Source organism: Phyllobates terribilis, unplaced genomic scaffold (genome assembly GCF_046119375.1).
Source record: "Phyllobates terribilis strain yellow unplaced genomic scaffold, ASM4611937v1 Scaffold_10__3_contigs__length_209671492, whole genome shotgun sequence".
In the NCBI taxonomy this organism is placed as follows: domain Eukaryota; kingdom Metazoa; phylum Chordata; class Amphibia; order Anura; family Dendrobatidae; genus Phyllobates; species Phyllobates terribilis.
The window spans coordinates 188,983,466-189,007,013 of record NW_027362770.1 but is presented as its reverse complement, the minus strand read 5'-3'; the positions used below and the strand labels follow the sequence as shown (position 1 = coordinate 189,007,013).

At 43.2% G+C, this 23,548-nt stretch overlaps 1 protein-coding gene across 7 annotated transcripts in view; it reads left to right on the top strand.

The window, feature by feature from the left end:
- The window catches only part of LOC141164275 (uncharacterized), a 71,409-nt gene extending 58,868 nt beyond the window's left edge, over positions 1-12,541 (top strand). For all 7 annotated transcript variants that reach the window (XM_073649405.1, XM_073649406.1, XM_073649409.1 and 4 more), the window contains one exon: positions 11,977-12,541. In XM_073649405.1, coding sequence (XP_073505506.1) covers positions 11,977-12,195 — 219 coding nt within the window. In that variant the 3' untranslated portion in view covers positions 12,196-12,541. The remainder of the gene's footprint in view (positions 1-11,976) is intronic.
- Positions 12,542-23,548: the final 11,007 nt, after the last annotated feature.

The window sequence follows — 23,548 nt, the reverse complement described above, 5'->3', positions numbered from 1 at the left end:
CACGGCTGATGCTTCCATCAGTAGCGCAGGATATTTGGGTGTACTGGCCCTTTAAGATCTGGCAATTCTAATTTTAAATCACTTTGTCTCTGTATGAAGAATTTAGTAAGATATTGAGATTTCATCTTCTCCATTCACACCCAAATCTGCCTTTAAAATTCTTTTGGTTGCCATTGTCTATAGGCAGCTGTCAGTCATATGACCTGGCCATAGCCACTGGTAGTCATGGGAAAGAAAACAGACCCTGCAACGATCAGTTAAATGCACCTCTGGTCCGGGGTCTGGGTTTCAGGGTCTGCATTGGGGCCTTTTTATAGGTGTGTGGTGTCTGTATGGAAGGGTCTGGTTTAAGGTCTCTATTTATTTAGGAAGTATGGTCTGGGATCTGTATTTAAGAGTTTGGTCTGACGTCTGTACTTATTTAGGGGGTCCGATCTGGGGTCTGTATCTTTTGGGGGGGGGTCTTATATGAGGTTTGCCTTTTTTAAGGGGTCTGGTCAAGAGTCTGTATTTATTTAAGGACATGGTCTAATAACTGTTACTATTATGCTAGAAGGGTCTGGTCTGGGGTCTGTATTTATGCTATGGGGTCTCTATTAGTCGAGGAGGCTGGCCTGGAGGTCTATTTATTTGGGGTCTGCATTTATTTGGGGTCTGGTCTGGGGTCTGTGTTTATTTAGGGGTCTGGTCTAAGTTCACTGATCATTCAGAATGTCTGGTTGGAGGTGTATATTTATGTTATGGGGTCTTAATTAGTCTAGAGGGGTTTGGTCTGGGGTCTGTATTTATTTAAGCTCTGGTTTGGGGTCTGTATTTATTTAGGGTCTGGTCTGTACTTATTTAGAGTCTGGTTTGGGGTCTGTATTTTTTAGGATTTGGTTCAGGGTCCCTATTAGTATGGAGGGATCTAGTCTGGGGTCTGTACTTATTTAGGGTCTGGTCTGTATTTATTTAAGCTCTGGTGTGGGGTCTGTGTTGTTTTTGGATTTGCTTTGGGTCCCAATTAGTATAGAGGGGTCTGGTCTGGGGTCTGTACTTATTTAGGGCCTGTTTTGTGGTCTCTATTATTCTAGGAGGTCTTATTTGGGATATGTATTTATTTAGGGTCTGATTTGGGGTCTTTATTAGCCTTGTGGTCATGTCTGAGGTCTTTATTTATGCCTTTGTCTGGGGTCTGTATTTATTTAGGGTCTGATTTGAGGTCTTTATTGTCATAGGGGGTTTGGTCTGGGGTCTGTATTTAGGGTCAGGTCTGTACTTATTTAGAGTCTGTATTTTTTACTATTTGGTTCAGAGTCCCTATTACTATAAAGGGGTCTGGTCTGGGGTCTGTACTTATTTAGGGTCTGTTTTGTAGTCTCTCTTATTCTAGTGGGTCTTATCTGGGATTTTTATATGTTTAGGGTCTGACTTGGGGCCTTTATTAGCCTAGTGGTCTAGTCTGAGGTTTTTCTTTATTTTGGCTCTGGTTTGCGGTCTGTATTTTTTATAAATTTGGTTGAGGGGCCTCATTAGTAGAGAGGGGTCTGGTGTCTGTACTTATTTAAGGCCTGTTTTGTGGTCTCTCTTATTCTAGTGGGTCTTATCTGGGATTTGTATATATTTAGGGTCTGACTTGGGGCCTTTATTAGCTTAGTGGTCTGGTCTGAGGTCTTTATTTATTGATGCTCTGGTTTGGGGTCTGTATTTTTTTTTAAATTTGGTTCAGGGTCCATATTAGTATAGAGGGGTCCGGTCTAGAGTCTGTATTTATTTAAGCTATGGCTTGTGGTTTCTTATTCTAGGGGGTCTTAATCTGGGGTTTGTATTTACTTAGGGCATGGTTTGATGTCTTTTTTAGCCTAGTGGTCTGGAGTCTTTATTTAGGGTCTGGTTTGGGGTCTCTATTAGTCTAGAGGGCCTGGTCTTGAGTCTGTATATAAATAATTGACTGATGGGCTCTGCTCTTTATACATCTTTCTTCAGTCTGTCTCTCTTCAGCGTGCGGACTGCCCTGTTTGGTCAGCGTGTGGCATCTGTTGCCCTCCGGCATTCAGAGCCCTTGGTAGTGTCAGCAGCTGCTCCCCTCCGGCCATCCTGGATCAGGGGCCCCCGGGGGGCGGATTGCTAAAGATTTAAATTAGGGATCTCAGGAGATTAAACTTTGTGTCAACCATCAAGGTGACCGGTGGCTCCCCAGAGACATAAACTCCTGGCAGCTGATGACAAGCGTCACATTATACATATAGTCTGGAAGCAAAACCTCAAAATCTAATAAATTCCCACATTGTGCTGACGCGTTTTGGTCAGTACATCGCTGGGAGGCTCAGGTAGCCACCTGCCCAGTAATACAGATGGGGTCCATGAATTCCCAAAAGCAAAGCCACGGCCCCACTACCAGTATTCGGTCAGGAGTGGGAGCCAAAACCAGGAGTGGGTGATAAATGCAGAATTGGTGACTGGTTTCGGCTCCCACTCCTGAGAAAAAATACTGACCGAATACTGACCAAATACTGAAGGGTAATGTGCCCTTACAAAGAAAATCCTTCCCGACTCCAAACATGGATTAACAGCCTTTCTAGAAACAAATATAGACTGCCCGAACTGTAACTTTAATAGGTTTTCTTCCTATAAAGGTATCCAAACCCCTATTAAATAATAAATCAACAGTCTACGATAGAAAGTTCCAGTGTCACTGCTCTTACAGTAAAGAATCCCCTGTTCTTACAGTGAAGAATCCCCTGCTCGTACAGTAAATGATCCCCTGCTCTTACAGTAAATAATCCCCTGCTCTTACAGTGAAGAATCTACTGCTCTTACAGTAAATGATCCCCTGCTCTTACAGTAAATAATCCCCTGCTCTTACAGTAAATAATCCCTGCTCTTACAGTAAATAATCCCCTGTTCTTACAGTGAAGAATCTACTGCTCTTACAGTAAATAATCCCTGCTCTTACAGTGAAGAATCTACTGCTCTTACAGTAAATAATCCCCTGCTCTTACAGTGAAGAATCTACTGCTCTTACAGTAAATAATCCCTGCTCTTACAGTAAATAATCCACTGTTCTTACAGTGAAGAATCCATTGCTCTTACAGTAAATAATCCCCTGCTCTTACAGTGAAGAATCTACTGCTCTTACAGTAAACAATCCCCTGCTTTTACAGTGAAGAATCCACTGCTCTTACAGTAAATAATCCCGTTCTTACAGTAAATAATTCCCTGCTCTTACAGTGAAGAATCCACTGCTCTTACAGTAAATAATCCCCTGCTCTTACAGTGAAGAATCCACTGCTCTTACAGTAAATAATCCCGTTCTTACAGTAAATAATCCCCTGATTTTACAGTAAATAATCCCCTGCTCTTACAGTAAATAATCCCCTGCTCTTACAGTGAAGAATCTACTGCTCTTAAAGTAAATAATCCTCAACTCTAAGAGTGAAATATCCCCTGCTCTAACAGTGAAGAGTGCCCTGTTCTTACTGAAAAATCATCCCCTGCTCTTACAGTAAATAATCCCCTGCTCTTACAGTAAATAATCCCCTGCTCTTACAGTAAAGAATCCCCTGCTTTTACAGTAAATAATATCCTGCTCTTACAGTGAAGAATCCCGTGCTCTTAATGTAAATAATTCCCTGCTATGAGAGTGAAATATCCTCTGCTCTAACAGTGAAGAATGCCCTGTTCTTACAATGAAGAATCCATTACTCTTGCAATAAAGAAACCCCTGCTTGTACAGTGAAGAATCCCCTGCTCTTACAGAAAAGAATCCTCTTCTCTTACTGGAAATAATTCATTGCTTTTAGAATAAGCAATTAGCATCTTAGGGATTTGACAGACGTAAGGTGCTTCCTCCTATGGTTCATTTGTGCCCACAGTAAGCGATTCAAGAGTGCTATTGGGGAGTGCAGGGGCCCATCAAAGGCCCCATTTCACTGTTGCTAAAGTACATAATCTACTGCTATAACAGTGAATACTACACTGCTTCTACAGTAAAGAATCCCCTGATCTAATAGTGAAAAATGCCCTGCTTTAACAGTGAAGAATCCCCTATTCTTACATTGAAGAATCCGTTGTTTTTACAGTAAAGAATCCCATGCTCGTACAGTAAGTAATCCCCTACTCTTACAGTAAAGAATTCCGTAATCGTACAGTGAAGAATCCCCTGCTCTTACAATAAAGAATCTCCTTTTCTTATAGGAAAGAATGTATTACTCTAACAGTGAAGAATACACTGTTCTAACAATGAAGAATCCCCTACTCTTACAGTGAAAAATCCTTTGCTCTTACAGTAAAGAATCCCCTAATCGTACTGTGAAGAATCCCCTGTTCTTACAGTAAAGAATCCCCTAATAGTACAGTGAAGAATCCCCTGCTCTTACAGTAAAGAATCCCCTGTTCTTACAGTGAAAAATCCTTTGCTCTTACAGTAAAGAATCCCCTAATCGTACAGTGAAGAATGCCCTGCTCTTACAGTAAAGAATCCCCTAATCGTCCAGTGAAGAATCCCCTGCTCTTACAGTAAAGAATCCCCTAATAGTACAATGAAGAATCCCCTGCTCTTACAGTAAAGAATCCCCTAATCGTACAGTGAAGAATCCCCTGCTCTTACAGTAAAGAATCCCCTAATCGTACTGTGAAGAATCCCCTGCTCTTACAGTAAAGAATCCCCTAATCATACAGTGAAGAATCCCCTGTTCTTACAGTAAAGAATCCCCTAATCGTACAGTGAAGAATCCCCTGCTCTTACAGTAAAGAATCCCCTAATCGTACAGTGAAGAATGCCCTGCTCTTACAGTAAAGAATCCCCTAATCGTACAGTGAAGAATCCCCTGCTCTTACAGTAAAGAATCCCCTAATAGTACAGTGAAGAATCCCCTGCTCTTACAGTAAAGAATCCCCTAATAGTACAATGAAGAATGTCCTGCTCTTACAGTAAAGAATCCCCTAATCGTACTGTGAAGAATCCCCTGCTCTTACAGTAAAGAATCCCCTAATCGTACAGTGAAGAATCCCCTGTTCTTACAGTAAAGAATCCCCTAATCGTACAGTGAAGAATCCCCTGCTCTTACAGTAAAGAATCCCCTAATAGTACAATGAAGAATGCCCTGCTCTTACAGTAAAGAATCCCCTAATCGTACTGTGAAGAATCCCCTGCTCTTACAGTAAAGAATCCCCTAATCGTACATTGAAGAATCCCCTGTTCTTAGAGTAAAGAATCCCCTAAACGTACAGTGAAGAATCCCCTGCTCTTACAGTAAAGAATCCCCTAATCGTACAGTGAAGAATGCCCTGCTCTTACAGTAAAGAATCCCCTAATCGTACTGTGAAGAATCCCCTGCTCTTACAGTAAAGAATCCCCTAATAGCCCAATGAAGAATCCCCTGCTCTTACAGTAAAGAATCCCCTAATCGTACAGTGAAGAATCCCCTGCTCTTACAGTAAAGAATCCCCTAATCGTACAGTGAAGAATCCCCTGCTCTTACAGTAAAGAATCCCCTAATCGTACAGTGAAGAATCCCCTGCTCTTACAGTAAAGAATCCCCTAAACATACAGTGAAGAATCCCCTGCTCTTACAGTAAAGAATCCCCTAATAGCACAATGAAGAATCCCCTGCTCTTACAGTAAAGAATCCCCTAATAGCACAATGAAGAATCTCCTGCTCTTACAGTAAAGAATCCCCTAATCGTACAGTGAAGAATCCCCTGCTCTTACAGTAAAGAATCCCCTAATCGTACTGTGAAGAATCCCCTGCTCTTACTGTAAAGAATCCCCTAATCGTACAGTGAAGAATCCCCTGCTCTTACAGTAAAGAATCCCCTAATCGTACAGTGAAGAATGCCCTGCTCCTACAGTAAAGAATCCCCTAATCGTACTGTGAAGAATCCCCTGCTCTTACAGTAAAGAATCCCCTAATTGTACAGTGAAGAATGCCCTGCTCTTACAGTAAACAATCCCCTAATCGAACTGTAAAGAATCCCCTGCTCTTACAGTAAAGAATCCCCTAATCGTACAGTGAAGAATACCCTGCTCTTACAGTAAAGAATCCCCTAATAGTACAGTGAAGAATCCCCTGCTCTTACAGTAAAGAATCCCCTAATCGTACAGTGAAGAATCCCCTGCTCTTACAGTAAAGAATCCCCTAATCGTACAGTGAAGAATCCCCTGCTCTTACAGTAAAGAATCCTCTAATCGTACAGTGAAGAATCCCCTGCTCTTACAGTAAATAATCCCCTAATAGTACAATGAAGAATCCCCTGCTCTTACAGTAAAGAATCCCCTAATCGTACTGTGAAGAATCCCCTGCTCTTACAGTAAAGAATCCCCTAATCGTACAGTGAAGAATCCCCTGCTCATACAGTAAAGAATCCCCCTAATAGTACAATGAAGAATCCCCTGCTCTTACAGTAAAGAATCCCCTAATCGTACTGTGAAGAATCCCCTGCTCTTACAGTAAAGTATCCCCTAATCGTACAGTGAAGAATCCCCTGCTCTTACAGTAAAGAATCCCCTAATCGTACAGAGAAGAATCCCCTGCTCTTACAGTAAAGAATCCCCTAATCATACTGTGAAGAATCCCCTGCTCTTACAGTAAAGAATCCCCTAATAGTACAGTGAAGAATCCCCTGCTCTTGCAGTAAAGAATCCCCTAATCGTACAGTGAAGAATCCCCTTCTCTTACAGTAAAGAATCCCCTAATCGTACAGTGAAGAATCCCCTGCTCTTACAGTAAAGGATCCCCTAATCGTACAGTGAAGAATCCCCTGCTCTTACAGGAAAGAATCCCCTAAACGTACAGTGAAGAATCCCCTGCTCTTACAGTAAAGAATCCCCTAATAGCACAATGAAGAATCCCCTGCTCTTACAGTAAAGAATCCCCTAATAGCACAATGAAGAATCTCCTGCTCTTACAGTAAAGAATCCCCTAATCGTACAGTGAAGAATCCCCTGCTCTTACAGTAAAGAATCCCCTAATCGTACTGTGAAGAATCCCCTGCTCTTACTGTAAAGAATCCCCTAATCGTACAGTGAAGAATCCCCTGCTCTTACAGTAAAGAATCCCCTAATCATACAGTGAAGAATGCCCTGCTCTTACAGTAAAGAATCCCCTAATCGTACTGTGAAGAATCCCCTGCTCTTACAGTAAAGAATCCCCTAATCGTAAAGTGAAGAATGCCCTGCTCTTACAGTAAAGAATCCCCTAATAGTACAGTGAAGAATCCCCTGCTCTTACAGTAAAGAATCCCCTAATAGTACAATGAAGAATGCCCTGCTCTTACAGTAAAGAATCCCCTAATCGTACTGTAAAGAATCCCCTGCTCTTACAGTAAAGAATCCCCTAATCATACTGTAAAGAATCCCCTGCTCTTACAGTAAAGAATCCCCTAATCGTACAGTGAAGAATCCCCTTCTCTTACAGTAAAGAATCCCCTAATCGTACAGTGAAGAATCCCCTGCTCTTACAGTAAAGAATCCCCTAATCGTACAGTGAAGAATCCCCTGCTCTTACAGTAAATAATCCCCTAATAGTACAATGAAGAATCCCCTGCTCTTACAGTAAAGAATCCCCTAATCGTACTGTGAAGAATCCCCTGCTCTTACAGTAAAGAATCCCCTAATCGTACAGTGAAGAATCCCCTGCTCTTACAGTAAAGAATCCCCTAATCGTACAGTGAAGAATCCCCTGCTCTTACAGTAAAGAATCCTCTAATCGTACAGTGAAGAATCCCCTGCACTTACAGTAAATAATCCCCTAATAGTACAATGAAGAATCCCCTGCTCTTACAGTAAAGAATCCCCTAATCGTACTGTGAAGAATCCCCTGCTCTTACAGTAAAGAATCCCCTAATCGTACAGTGAAGAATCCCCTGCTCTTACAGTAAAGAATCCCCTAATAGTACAATGAAGAATCCCCTGCTCTTACAGTAAAGAATCCCCTAATCGTACTGTGAAGAATCCCCTGCTCTTACAGTAAAGAATCCCCTAATCGTACAGTGAAGAATCCCCTGCTCTTACAGTAAAGAATCCCCTAATCATACTGTGAAGAATCCCCTGCTCTTACAGTAAAGAATCCCCTAATAGTACAGTGAAGAATCCCCTGCTCTTGCAGTAAAGAATCCCCTAATCGTACAGTGAAGAATCCCCTTCTCTTACAGTAAAGAATCCCCTAATCGTACAGTGAAGAATCCCCTGCTCTTACAGTAAAGGATCCCCTAATCGTACAGTGAAGAATCCCCTGCTCTTACAGGAAAGAATCCCCTAAACGTACAGTGAAGAATCCCCTGCTCTTACAGTAAAGAATCCCCTAATCGTACAGTGAAGAATCCCCTGCTCTTACAGTAAAGAATCCCCTAATCATACAGTGAAGAATGCCCTGCTCTTACAGTAAAGAATCCCCTAATCGTACTGTGAAGAATCCCCTGCTCTTACAGTAAAGAATCCCCTAATCGTAAAGTGAAGAATGCCCTGCTCTTACAGTAAAGAATCCCCTAATAGTACAGTGAAGAATCCCCTGCTCTTACAGTAAAGAATCCCCTAATAGTACAATGAAGAATGCCCTGCTCTTACAGTAAAGAATCCCCTAATCGTACTGTAAAGAATCCCCTGCTCTTACAGTAAAGAATCCCTTAATCATACTGTAAAGAATCCCCTGCTCTTACAGTAAAGAATCCCCTAATCGTACAGTGAAGAATCCCCTTCTCTTACAGTAAAGAATCCCCTAATCGTACAGTGAAGAATCCCCTGCTCTTACAGTAAAGAATCCCCTAATCGTACAGTGAAGAATCCCCTGCTCTTACAGTAAATAATCCCCTAATAGTACAATGAAGAATCCCCTGCTCTTACAGTAAAGAATCCCCTAATCGTACTGTGAAGAATCCCCTGCTCTTACAGTAAAGAATCCCCTAATCGTACAGTGAAGAATCCCCTGCTCTTACAGTAAAGAATCCCCTAATCGTACAGTGAAGAATCCCCTGCTCTTACAGTAAAGAATCCTCTAATCGTACAGTGAAGAATCCCCTGCTCTTACAGTAAATAATCCCCTAATAGTACAATGAAGAATCCCCTGCTCTTACAGTAAAGAATCCCCTAATCGTACTGTGAAGAATCCCCTGCTCTTACAGTAAAGAATCCCCTAATCGTACAGTGAAGAATCCCCTGCTCTTACAGTAAAGAATCCCCTAATAGTACAATGAAGAATCCCCTGCTCTTACAGTAAAGAATCCCCTAATCGTACTGTGAAGAATCCCCTGCTCTTACAGTAAAGAATCCCCTAATCGTACAGTGAAGAATCCCCTGCTCTTACAGTAAAGAATCCCCTAATCGTACAGAGAAGAATCCCCTGCTCTTACAGTAAAGAATCCCCTAATCATACTGTGAAGAATCCCCTGCTCTTACAGTAAAGAATCCCCTAATAGTACAGTGAAGAATCCCCTGCTCTTGCAGTAAAGAATCCCCTAATCGTACAGTGAAGAATCCCCTTCTCTTACAGTAAAGAATCCCCTAATCGTACAGTGAAGAATCCCCTGCTCTTACAGTAAAGGATCCCCTAATCGTACAGTGAAGAATCCCCTGCTCTTACAGGAAAGAATCCCCTAAACGTACAGTGAAGAATCCCCTGCTCTTACAGTAAAGAATCCCCTAATAGCACAATGAAGAATCCCCTGCTCTTACAGTAAAGAATCCCCTAATAGCACAATGAAGAATCTCCTGCTCTTACAGTAAAGAATCCCCTAATCGTACAGTGAAGAATCCCCTGCTCTTACAGTAAAGAATCCCCTAATCGTACTGTGAAGAATCCCCTGCTCTTACTGTAAAGAATCCCCTAATCGTACAGTGAAGAATCCCCTGCTCTTACAGTAAAGAATCCCCTAATCATACAGTGAAGAATGCCCTGCTCTTACAGTAAAGAATCCCCTAATCGTACTGTGAAGAATCCCCTGCTCTTACAGTAAAGAATCCCCTAATCGTAAAGTGAAGAATGCCCTGCTCTTACAGTAAAGAATCCCCTAATAGTACAGTGAAGAATCCCCTGCTCTTACAGTAAAGAATCCCCTAATAGTACAATGAAGAATGCCCTGCTCTTACAGTAAAGAATCCCCTAATCGTACTGTAAAGAATCCCCTGCTCTTACAGTAAAGAATCCCCTAATCGTACTGTAAAGAATCCCCTGCTCTTACAGTAAAGAATCCCCTAATCGTACAGTGAAGAATCCCCTGCTCTTACAGTAAAGAATCCCCTAATCGTACAGTGAAGAATCCCCTGCTCTTACAGTAAAGAATCCCCTAATCGTACAATGAAGAATCCCCTGCTCTTACAGTAAATAATCCCCTAATAGTACAATGAAGAATCCCCTGCTCTTACAGTAAAGAATCCCCTAATCGTACTGTGAAGAATCCCCTGCTCTTACAGTAAAGAATCCCCTAATCGTACAGTGAAGAATCCCCTGCTCTTACAGTAAAGAATCCCCTAATAGTAAAATGAAGAATCCCCTGCTCTTACAGTAAAGAATCCCCTAATCGTACTGTGAAGAATCCCCTGCTCTTACGGTAAAGAATCCCCTAATCGTACAGTGAAGAATCCCCTGCTCTTACAGTAAAGAATCCCCTAATCGTACAGAGAAGAATCCCCTGCTCTTACAGTAAAGAATCCCCTAATAGTACAGTGAAGAATCCCCTGCTCTTACAGTAAATAATCCCCTAATAGTACAATGAAGAATCCCCTGCTCTTACAGTAAAGAATCCCCTAATCGTACTGTGAAGAATCCCCTGCTCTTACAGTAAAGAATCCCCTAATAGTACAGTGAAGAATCCCCTGCTCTTACAGTAAAGAATCCCCTAATCGTACAGTGAAGAATCCCCTAATAGTACAATGAAGAATCCCCTGCTCTTACAGTAAAGAATCCCCTAATCGTACTGTGAAGAATCCCCTGCTCTTACAGTAAAGAATCCCCTATTCGTACAGAGAAGAATCCCCTGCTCTTACAGTAAAGAATCCCCTAATCGTACTGTGAAGAATCCCCTGCTCTTACAGTAAAGAATCCCCTAATCGTACTGTGAAGAATCCCCTGCTCTTACAGTAAAGAATCCCCTAATCGAACAGTCTAGAATCCCCTGCTCTTACAGTAAAGAATCCCCTAATCGTACAGAGAAGAATCCCCTGCTCTTACAGTAAAGAATCCCCTAATCGTACTGTGAAGAATCCCCTGCTCTTACAGTAAAGAATCCCCTAATAGTACAGTGAAGAATCCCCTGCTCTTACAGTAAAGAATCCCCTAATCGTACAGTGAAGAATCCCCTAATAGTACAATGAAGAATCCCCTGCTCTTACAGTAAAGAATCCCCTAATCGTACTGTGAAGAATCCCCTGCTCTTACAGTAAAGAATCCCCTAATCGTACAGAGAAGAATCCCCTGCTCTTACAGTAAAGAATCCCCTAATCGTACTGTGAAGAATCCCCTGCTCTTACAGTAAAGAATCCCCTAATCGTACTGTGAAGAATCCCCTGCTCTTACAGTAAAGAATCCCCTAATCGAACAGTCTAGAATCCCCTGCTCTTACAGTAAAGAATCCCCTAATCGTACAGAGAAGAATCCCCTGCTCTTACAGTAAAGAATCCGCTAATAGTACAATGAAGAATCCCCTGCTCTTACAGTAAAGAATCCCCTAATCGTACTGTGAAGAATCCCCTGCTCTTACAGTAAAGAATCCCCTAATCGTACAATGAAGAATCCCCTGCTCTTACAGTAAAGAACCCCCTAATCGTACAGTGAAGAATCCCCTGCTCTTACAGTAAAGAACCCCCTTCTCTTAAAAGAAAGAATCCACTGCTCTTAGAGTAAGGAATCAGCATGCAAGGGGTTTAGGAGTAGAGGGCTTCCTCCATTGGGTCATTAGTCCCACCGGGGGACTAATAAATATTGTAAAATATTTGTATCTCTATAGATTCTATTGACATTTTTGGATTATTTGTGATTTTTATATATTTTTTACTGTTTCCAGGACTCCATTCCCAACACCAGACACAACGCCAACTTCTCGAGAGACCATGAAAAAGCCGCCAAAGTCGTACCGGTGAATTGCCGATGTCAGAAGAACAAACGACCTCAAACCGTGGACTCTCCAGGATCTACCACGAAGCCTCGAAACCAAGGTGCCAAGATGGTGGAGAAACCTTCCAGCCTTGTAGCACCGGAGTCCGATACTGGCACCGAAAGATGACCATGTGGAGAGGTCCCACCATGACGCTGTGTGGTCTGTCATGGGAGGCGGTCATTTATGTAGCATTACCTCACAGGAACGCTGATATGTTTTGGCCTTTTTGATTTGAGAGTCTCCATCTAAATTTTTCATACATTTTTAATCCTTATTGTCCTTGATGTTTGGACTTGAGTAAAGTGAAATTGTTTGGCTGTTACGGACCTGCTGCTGGACACCTCACGCTACAGTTGTTAGGGAGTTCAGTTTTCGGACTCAGAGAGAGAAGTGGATCACGTCAGCCCCCTATTGGCCTTTTGTAATGACATTTTTCCTAAATAAAGTTTTAGGTGGAGAAACCCTTTAAAAATTAATACCTAATATTACATCACATTGTGGATTGATGGGCCTAAATAGAGACACCAAAAACTGTTCCCTGTGTCTTGTGGAGAAGGGAGTTCATCATTAGTTAACCCATTAATTCTTCACCATGGGTAGATTCATCTTGTTTCCTCATTGGTTGAGTCATCCTGCTGCTTTACGAGTGGAGTCATCCTTCATTATTGGTGGAGTCATCCTTGTTCCTCATAGGTGCTTCCTTGTGGGTTCTGTTTCCTCATGGGTGAAGTCTTGTTTCTTCGTGAGTAGAGTCAACCTGGTTCCTCATGGGTGGAGTCATTTTCTTTCCTCATTGGATTAGTCATCCTGCTGCTTCATGAATGGGGTAATCATTCTGTATTGGTGGAGTCATCCTTGTTCCTCATAGGTGGTTCCTTGTGGGTTGTTTCCTCATAGGTGAAGTCATCCAGTTTCTTCATGGGTAGAGTCATCATGGAGCCTCAAGGGTGGAGTCATTCTGCTTCCTAATAGCTCAACTCATGCTACTTCCTCATAGGTGAAGTCATTCTGCTTCCTCATAGGTGGAGTCATTCTGCTTCCTCATAGGTAGAGTCATTCTGCTTCCTCATAGGTGGAGTCATTCTGCTTCCTAATACGTGGAGTCACTCTGCTTCCTCATAGGTGGAGTCATTCTGCTTCCTCATAGGTGGAGTCATTCTGCTTCCTCATAGGTGGAGTCATTCTGCTTCCTCATAGGTGGAGTCATTCTGCTTCCTCATAGGTGGAGTCATTCAGCTTCCTCGTAAGTGGAGTCATTCTGCTTCCTCATAGATGGAGTCATTCTGCATCCTCATAGGTGGAGTCATTCTGCTATCTCATAGGTGGAGTCATTCAGCTTCCTCATAGGTGGAGACATTCTGTTTCCTCATAGGTGGAGTCATTCTGCATCCTCATAGGTGGAGTCATTCTTCTTCCTCATAGGTGGAGTCATTCTGCTTCCTCATAGGTGGAGTCATTCTGCTTCCTCATAGGTGGAGTCATTCTGCTTCCTCATAGGTGGAGTCATTCTGCTTCCTCATAGGTGGAGTCATTCTGCTTCCTCATAGATGGAGTCATTCTGCATCCTCATAGGTGGAGTCATTCTGCTTCCTCATAGGTGGAGTCATTCAGCTTCCTCATAGGTGGAGACATTCTGCTTCCTCATAGGTAGAGTCATTCTGCTTCCTCATAGACATGCAAGAAATAGGAGCATGTTCACACTAGCAAAAAGAAGCAAAACCTACAAAAGACAAAAAATATATCTCATACCCTACCATCATTATATATAAATGTAAAGCAAAGTTGCATAATAAATATAGGGTACTTAGTGAACTATTTTTGATCAAAAAAAGTATACAAGCCGTCCCACCAGCGGCAAGGTGACCCTAAATTGGGACGGTACCTATACTGTCTATATTAAACACCTTACTGTATATCAAAGTTGAAGTAATGCATATAAAAGGGTAGACAAATAGGACCGGGTCCCAACTCCAGACCACCTAGGCCCGTGGTAAGCTACATATATACTAATCAGCTCAACAAAGGGGATGCCACACCCTTAAATTGCACAGAATGCAAACAAGACAAAAAATCAAGCAATGTGAACTGAGGTCTAAGATGGTAGACATGCAAGAAATAGGAGCATGTTCACACTAGCAAAAAGAAGCAAAACCTACAAAAGACAAAAAATACATCTCATACCCTACCATCATTATATATAAATGTAAAGCAAAGTTGCATAATAAATATAGGGTACTTAGTGAACTATTTTTGATCAAAATTTAAGGGTGTGGCATCCCCTTTGTTGAGCTGATTAGTATATATGTAGCTTACCACGGGCCTAGGTGGTCTGGAGTTGGGACCCGGTCCTATTTGTCTACCCTTTTATATGCATTACTTCAACTTTGATATACAGTAAGGTTTTTAATATAGACAGTATAGGTACCGTCCCAATTTAGGGTCACCTTGCCGCTGGTGGGTCGGCTTGTATACTTTTTTTGATCAAAAATAGTTCACTAAGTACCCTATATTTATTATGCAACTTTGCTTTACATTTATATATAATGATGGTAGGGTATGAGATGTATTTTTTGTCTTTTGTAGGTTTTGCTTCCTCATAGGTGGAGTCATTCTGTTTCCTCATAGGTGGAGTCATTCTGCTTCCTCATAGGTGGAGTCATTCTGCTTCCTCATAGGTGGTCATTCAGCTTCCTCAGGTGGAGTCACTCTGCTTCCTCATAGGTGGAGTCATTCTGCTTCCTCATAGGTGGAGTCATTCAGCTTCCTCATAGGTGGAGTCATTCTGCTTCCTCATAGGTGGAGTCATTCTGCTTCCTCATAGGTGGAGTCATTCTACTTCCTCATAGGTGGAGTCATTCTGCTTCCTCATAGGTGGAGTCATTCTGCTTCCTCATAGGTGGAGTCATTCAGCTATCTCATCGGTGGAGTCATTCAGCTTCCTCATCGGTGGAGTCAATCTGCTTCCTCATAGGTGGAGTCATTCTGCTTCCTCATAGGTGGAGTCATTCTGCTTCCTCATAGGTGGAATCATTCTGCTTCCTCATAGGTGGAGTCATTCTGCTTCCTCATAGGTGGTCATTCAGCTTCCTCATAGGTGGAGTCATTCTGTTTCCTCATAGGTGGTCATTCAGCTTCCTAATAGCTCAACTCATGCTACTTCCTCATAGGTGGAGTCATTCTGCTTCCTCATAGGTGGAGTCATTCTGCTTCCTCATAGGTGGAGTCATTCTGCTTCCTCATAGGTGGAGTCACTGCTTCCTCATAGGTGGAGTCATTCAGCTTCCGCATAGGTGGAGTCATTCTGCTTCCTCCTAGGTGGAGTCATTCTGCTTCCTCGTAGGTGGAGTCATTCTGCTTCCTCATAGGTGTAGTCATTCTGCTTCCTCATAGGTGGAGTCATTCTGCTTCCTCATAGGTGGAGTCATTCTGCTTCCTCATAGGCGAGGTCATCCTGCTACCTCATAGGTGGAGTAATTCTGCTTCCTCATAGGTGGAGTCATTGTGCTTCCTCATAGGTGGAGTCATTCTGCTTCCTCATAGGTGGAGTCATTCTGCTTCCTCATAGGTGGAGTCATTCTGATTCCTCATAGGTGGAGTCATTCTGTTTCCTCATAGGTGGAGTCATTCTGCTTCCTTATAGGTGGAGTCATTCTGTTTCCTCATAGGTGGAGTCATTCTGTTTCCTCATAGGTGGTCATTCAGCTTCCTCATAGGTGGAGTCATTCTGCTTCCTCATAGGTGGAGTCATTCTGATTCCTCATAGGTGGGGTCATTCTGTTTCCTCATAGGTGGAGTCATTCTGCTTCCTCATAGGTGGAGTCATTCTGCTTCCTCATAGGTGGAGTCATTCTGCTTCCTCATAGGTGGAGTCATTCTGCTTCCTCATAGGTGGAGTCATTCTGTTTCCTCATAGGTGCTTCCTTGTGGGTTCTGTTTCCTCATGGGTGAAGTCTTGTTTCTTCGTGAGTAGAGTCAACCTGGTTCCTCATGGGTGGAGTCATTTTCTTTCCTCATTGGATTAGTCATCCTGCTGCTTCATGAATGGGGTAATCATTCTGTATTGGTGGAGTCATCCTTGTTCCTCATAGGTGGTTCCTTGTGGGTTCTGTTTCCTCATAGGTGAAGTCATCCAGTTTCTTCATGGGTAAAGTCATCATGGAGCCTCAAGGGTGGAGTCTTTCTCTTCCTAATAGCTCAACTCATGCTACTTCCTCATAGGTGGAGTCATTCTGCTTCCTCATAGGTGGAGTCATTCTGATTCCTCATAGGTGGAGTCATTCTGTTTCCTCATAGGTGGAGTCATTCTGCTTCCTCATAGGTGGAGTCATTCTGTTTCCTCATAGGTGGAGTCATTCTGCTTCCTCATAGGTGGAGTCATTCTGCTTCCTCATAGGTGGAGTCATTCTGCTTCCTCATAGGTGGAGTCATTCTTCTTCCTCATAGGTGGAGTCATTCTGCTTCCTCATAGGTGGAGTCATTCTGCTTCCTCATAGGTGGAGTCATTCTGCTTCCTCATAGGTGGAGTCTTTCTGCTTCCTCATAGGTGGAGTCATTCTTCTTTCTCATAGGTGGAGTCATTCTGCTTCCTCATAGGTGGAGTCATTCTGCTTCCTCATAGGTGGAGTCATTCTGCTTCCTCATAGGTGGAGTCATTCTGCTTCCTCATAGGTGGAGTCATTCTGCTTCCTCATAGGTGGAGTCATTCTGCTTCCTCATAGGTGGAGTCTTTCTGCTTCCTCATAGGCGAGGTCATCCTGCTAGTCCTTTCCATAGGAGTTAACAAAAGAAGGGGAACCAACCCAAGGGTTACAATACTCTTCTATCTTACATGGAATGGTGGGAGAAAAAATTGGGGCATTCCCTTTCTGGACTGGGGCTCCATTATGATCCCTTTCGAAACCACACATGACTTTGTCCAAAATAGTCAAGGCCCAATGTGTCAATAAAATGGATGATGGAGATAACAGCAGCTCCAGATCTCTGGACATTTGTATTCATGTTGAATAGGTTGAAACAGCGCCACACCTTTACATAGGTTGTTTCTGGTATTGCAGTTGAAGTGAATATGGCAGAGCTGCAATACTACATACAACCTGTGATCTGGTGGCGCTGTTTGAGAAAAAGCAGCCATGTGGTTTTACCAAATTGCCGATCAGATGACTTATTGAATAAAGCTTGACTGCATTCACAACGTCACATCTGCATTATTAATACGCCCCCTACAGGCTGTTTAATGATGGGCTTCACAGGCATTATCGTATCCTTATTGGTGGGTTTCACTGTGGATTGGCCGTAATTCAACACCTGTAATCATATTAAAGTCCCGAGCCGGTAATCCTAACCCTCTTGTATGGAGGATGGGTCATTTCCTCCTTAAATCCTCTGTGTTAAGTTATGGCTGTCACTAATAACATTGGTCCAGGAGATGTCACCGCATCGATTCGACTTCTGATTAGGATGCAGCATCACGCGCCCTCCGCACCTTTAAGGGGGTCAGCGTAGGAAGTATCTCATCAGCCAATCACATTATTCATATTTATTTAAAGGGACATTGGTCTTAAAAGAATGTGTCTTAATACTCTAGTCACGTTCAAAGCTGCATGCAAAATTTTGTTCACGGCTTTTAAAAAAAAATACAACACCCTTTGTACTTAAAACTGCACGAATTCCTAAGTAATACTTTATTAAGTAAATTTTGCAAATACTGAAATATATGCTCCAGTCGTGTCCATAGCGGCATCCGGAACTCTGAAATTTATGTTGAGTTACAGGATGTTTTATACTCTAGTTAGGTCCAAATCAGCCTTCAAAATTCTGCTAGTGGCTGCTTAGAGGATGTTTTGATTGGCCGAAGAAACTTGTGTCTAGGGAGTGTTTGCTGGGAGTGATAGCATAGGAGCTCTAGCCCTAACCCTGACCATAGTCCTACACCGTAGCCCTAACCCAAGTCCTAACCATAGCCCTATCCTTAGTCCTAACCATAACCCTATCGCTAAACCTAACCCTAGCCCTACATCTAACCCTAGCCCTAGTCCTATCCCTATTCCTAAACTTAACCGTGGCCTATCCCTAGTCCTATACCTAAACCTAGCCCTATCGCTAAACCTAACCCTACATCTAACCCTAGCCCTAGTCCTATCCCTAAACTTAACCGTGGCCTATCCCTAGTCCTATACCTAAACCTAGCCCTATCACTAAACCTAACCCTAGCCCTAGTCCTATCCCTATTCCTAAACTTAACCGTGGCCCTATCCCTAGTCCTATACCTAACCCTAGCCCTATCGCTAAACCTAACCCTACATCTAACCCTAGCCCTAGTCCTATCCCTATTCCTAAACTTAACCGTGGCCCTATCCCTAGTCCTATACCTAACCCCAGCCCTATCCCTAAACCTAACCCTACATCTAACCCTATGTCTAACCCTAGTCCTATCCCTATTCCTAAACTTAACTGTAACCTTATTCCTAGTCCTAAACCTCACCATCGCCCTACCCCTAATTTTAACCATAGCCCTATCCCTAATCCTAAACCTAACCATAGCCCTATCCCAAGTTCTAAACCTAGCAATTTCCCTACTTCTAACCCTAGTCATAAACCTAGCTCTAGCCCTAAATTTAAACATAGCCTTATCCCTAGTCCTAAACCTAGCCCTTACCCTACCTCTATCCCTAGCCTTAAGCCTAGTCCTAAACCTAACCCTAGCCCTAACCATAGTCCTAACCCTACCCCTAGTCCTAAGCCTAACCATAGCCGTATCCCTAGTCCTAAACCTAGCCCTTACCCTACTTCCATCCCTAGCCTTAAGCCTAGTCCTACACCTAACCCTAGCCCTAACCATAGTCCTAACCCTATCCCTAGTCCTAAACCTAATCGTAGCCCTATCCCTAGTCCTAAACCTAATCGTAGCCCTATCCCTAGTCCTAAACCTAGCCCTTACCTTACTTTTAACCTTAGCCATAAGCCTAGTCCCAAACCTAGCCCTAAGCATAACCTTAGTAAAAATGAAAACAGTTCTTATTGAAGAGGTTACCCAGTACTTTTATATTGTTGGTGACAACCAGCACCCCTTTCCCCGATCAGCTGCTCTCGGTGCTGGCTGCAACCAGATGTGATCAGTTGTGGAGTGTTACAGCACGGCTTTGTCAACTGTAGAGTGGCGGCAGCGGCGTACTGCAAATCCTTATCAGCCTCTGTCGTCTGGGTTGTTGCCCATGTAGAGCGCAGCAGTTGAGCGACTGAGACACAGAAGGCTTCAATCCTTGTCATCTTGCCTGTCGGCGCTTCCTATGCAGAGCGCAGCAGCTGATGACAAACTCATCTCCCTCCACCTGGTGTTTCTCTGCTTCCTCATGGGTGGAGTCATTCTCTTGCAAAACCCATACACAAAGACAATGGATTCTGGATTTTAGATCGTCCCCTATAATTAGCGAACAGTATAATTAATATCAAGAAGGAATCTGCACAACGGTGAAATAATTATATCTGCAAATCCGCCCGCACATACAGCTCTGCTACAACGCTCGCAGTAAAGGTTTAGGAGGCTGTAAGTGCCAAGACCAAAACCTCTTACTGGGGAGAGGGCAATTTCCCATAGGTGTAACTTGAGGCCCCCCAATGTGCAACTGGCCCCTACCTACCGTCAAAATCAAATGCTGGAGAGAGGACTATTTCCCAGAGGTGTAACTTGAGGACCCTCAATGTGCAACTGGCCCCTACCTACCGTCAAAACCAAATGCTGGGGAGAGGACAATTTCCCAAAGGTGTAGCTTGAGGAATCCCAATGTGCAACTGGCCTCCACCTACCGTCAAAACCAAATGCTGGAGAGAGGACAATTTCCCAGAGGTGTAACTTGAGGCCCCCCAATGTGCAACCGGCCCCTACCTACCGTCAAAACCAAATGCTGGAGAGAGGACAATTTCCCAGAGGTGTAACTTGAGGACCCTCAATGTGCAACTGGCCCCCACCTACCGTCAAAACCAAATGCTGGAGAGAGGACAATTTCCCAGAGGTGTAACTTGAGGCCCCCCAATGTGCAACTGGCCCCTACCTACCGTCAAAATCAAATGCTGGAGAGAGGACTATTTCCCAGAGGTGTAACTTGAGGACCCTCAATGTGCAACTGGCCCCTACCTACCGTCAAAACCAAATGCTGGAGAGAGGACAATTTCCCAGAGGTGTAACTTGAGGCCCCCCAATGTGCAACTGGCCCCCACATACCATATGATGTAGGATTATGGGATTTCATAGGGAATTAAGCAAAAATGGGTGTTCATTGTCAGGGTTTGAAATCTCGATCAGTTCCTTAAAGGCATACAAGACTTATAAGGAGTTAGGGGAACGACAGGGGGAGACAGGTGAGGAGCGGGACATTTAATGGGTAATTTACAGAGATTATCAGGGGACGATCATTACGTCTCTGCTTTTATGTGTCCTACTTTACTTTGGCTTCAATTTATTTGCAGTTTGGTTGCCAGTGACAACCTGGGCTTCTATCAGCCGCGGCGCTCCGCCGTGAGTGAAGGCTTTCATTACCTCCTCCCCTCCGAATCGTCCTTTACAAACAGGCGGCAAAAGAATCAATATGCAACGCTGCAATAAATCAGTCGATTATCTCCAGCACAACGGGAACAGAAGACTTCTTTCTGGAACAAGGAAATGAACCTTAAAGGGAATGGCCTCCCAGCAAAATTCTGTGCTGATGAATACCTTAAGTTAATATCCTTTTTTTTTGAGGTTGGTGATCTAGTTTTTTGACACACAGCTCCAAATTCCCTGCATAGATTTACATGATAACATTTTGGCTACCTATAGTCACCAGTAGAGGGAGCTCACTGTATACTGCATCATCATTGAGGCAATGTATAAATCTGTATGTAGTGAGCTCCCTCTAGTGGTGGCTGTATAAATCTGTATGTAGTGATCTCCCTCTACTGGTGACTGTATAAATCTGTATGTAGTGAGCTCCCTCTAGTGGTGGCTGTATAAATCTGTATGTACTGATCTCCCTCTAGTGGTGGCTGTATAAATCTGTATGTAGTGAGCTCCCTCTAGTGGTGGCTGTATAAATCTGTATGTAGTGAGCTCCCTCTAGTGGTAGCTATATAAATCTGTATGTAGTGAGCTGCCTCTAGTGGTAGCTATATAAATCTGTATGTAGTGAGCTCCCTCTAGTGGTGGCTGTATAAATCTGTATGTAGTGAGCTCCCTCTAGTGGTGGTTGTATAAATCTGTATGTAGTGAGTTCCACTTAGTGGTGGTTGTATAAATCTGTATGTAGTGAGCTCCCCCTAGTGGTGGCTGTATAAATCTGTATGCAGTGAGCTCCCTCTAGTGGTGGTTGTATAAATCTGTATGTAGTGAGCTCCCTCTAGTGGTGGCTGTATAAATCTGTATGTAGTGATCTCCCCCTAGTGGTGGTTGTATAAATCTGTATGTAGTGAGTTCCACTTAGTGGTGGTTGTATAAATCTGTATGTAGTGAGCTCCCCCTAGTGGTGGCTGTATAAACCTGTATGTAGTGAGCTCCCCCTAGTGGTGGTTGTATAAATCTGTATGTAGTGAGTTCCACTTAGTGGTGGTTGTATAAATCTGTATGTAGTGAGCTCCCCTAGTGGTGGCTGTATAAATCTGTATGTAGTGAGCTCCCCCTAGTGGTGGCTGTATAAATCTGTATGTAGTGATCTCCCCCTAGTGGTGGTTGTATAAATCTGTATGTAGTGAGTTCCACTTAGTGGTAGTTGTATAAATCTGTATGTAGTGAGCTCCCCTTAGTGGTGGTTGTATAAATTTGTATGTAGTGAGCTCCCTCTAGTGGTGGTTGTATAAATCTGTATGTAGTGAGCTCCCCCTGGTGGTGGCTGTATAAATCTCTATTTAGTGAGCTCCCCTTAGTGGTGGCTGTATAAATCTGTATGTAGTGAGCTCCTTCTAGTGGTGGTTGTATAAATCTGTATGTAGTGAGCTCCCTCTAGTGGTGGCTGTATAAATCTGTATGTAGTGAGCTCCCTCTAGTGGTGGTGTATAAATCTGTATGTAGTGAGCTGCCTCTTGTGGTGGCTGTATAAATCCGTATGTAGTGAACTCCCCCTAGTGGTGGCTGTATAAATCTGTATGTAGTGAGCTCCCTCTAGTAGTAGCTGTATAAATCTGTATGTAGTGATCTCCCTCTAGTGGTGCCTGTATAAATCTGTATGTAGTGAGCTTCCTCTAGTGGTGTCTGTATAAATCTGTATGTAGTGAGCTCCCTCTAGTGGTGGCTGTATAAATCTGTATGTAGTGAGCTCCTTCTAGTGGTGGCTGTATAAATCTGTATGTAGTGAGCTCCCTCTAGTGATGGTTGTATAAATCTGTATGTAGTGAGGTCCCCCTAGTGGTGGTTGTATAAATCTCTATGTAGTGAGCTCCCTCTAGTGGTGGCTGTATAAATCTGTATGTAGTGAGCTCTCTCTAGTGGTGGCTGTATAAATCTGTATGTAGTGAGCTCTCCATAGTGGTGGCTGTATAAATCTGTATGTAGTGAGCTCCCTCTAGTGGTGGCTGTATAAATCTGATTGTAGTGAGCTCTCCCTAGTGGTGGCTGTATAAATCTGTATGTAGTGAGCTCCCTCTAGTGGTGGCTGCATAAATCTGTATGTAGTGAGCTCCCTCTAGTGGTGGCTGTATAAATCTGTATGCAGTGAGCTCCCACTAGTGGTTGCTGTATAAATCTGTATGTAGTGAGCACCCTCTAGTGGTGGCTGTATAAATCTGTATGTAGTGAGCTCCTTCTAGTGGTGGCTGTATAAATCTGTATGTAGTGAGCTCCCTCTAGTGGTGGTTGTATAAATCTGTATGTAGTGAGCTCTCCCTAGTGGTGGCTGTATAAATCTGTATGTAGTGAGCTCTCCCTAGAGGTGGCTGTATAAATCTGTATGTAGTGAGATCCCTCTAGTGGTGGCTGTATAAATCTGTATGTAGTGAGCTCCCTCTAGTGGTGGCTGTATAAATCTGTATGTAGTGAGCTCCCTCTAGTGGTGGCTGTAGAAATCTGTATGTAGTGAGCTCCCTCTAGTGGTGGCTGTATAAATCTGCGTGTAGTGAACTCCCTCTAGTGGTGGCTGTAAAGATCTGTATGTAGTGAGCTCCCTCTAGTGGTGGTGTATAAATCTGTATGTAGTGAGCTGCCTCTTGTGGTGGCTGTATAAATCCGTATGCAGTGAACTCCCCCTAGTGGTGGCTGTATAAATCTGTATGTAGTGAGCTCCCTCTAGTAGTAGCTGTATAAATCTGTATGTAGTGATCTCCCTCTAGTGGTGCCTGTATAAATCTGTATGTAGTGAGCTTCCTCTAGTGGTGTCTGTATAAATCTGTATGTAGTGAGCTCCCTCTAGTGGTGGCTGTATAAATCTGTATGTAGTGAGCTCCTTCTAGTGGTGGCTGTATAAATCTGTATGTAGTGAGCTCCCTCTAGTGATGGTTGTATAAATCTGTATGTAGTGAG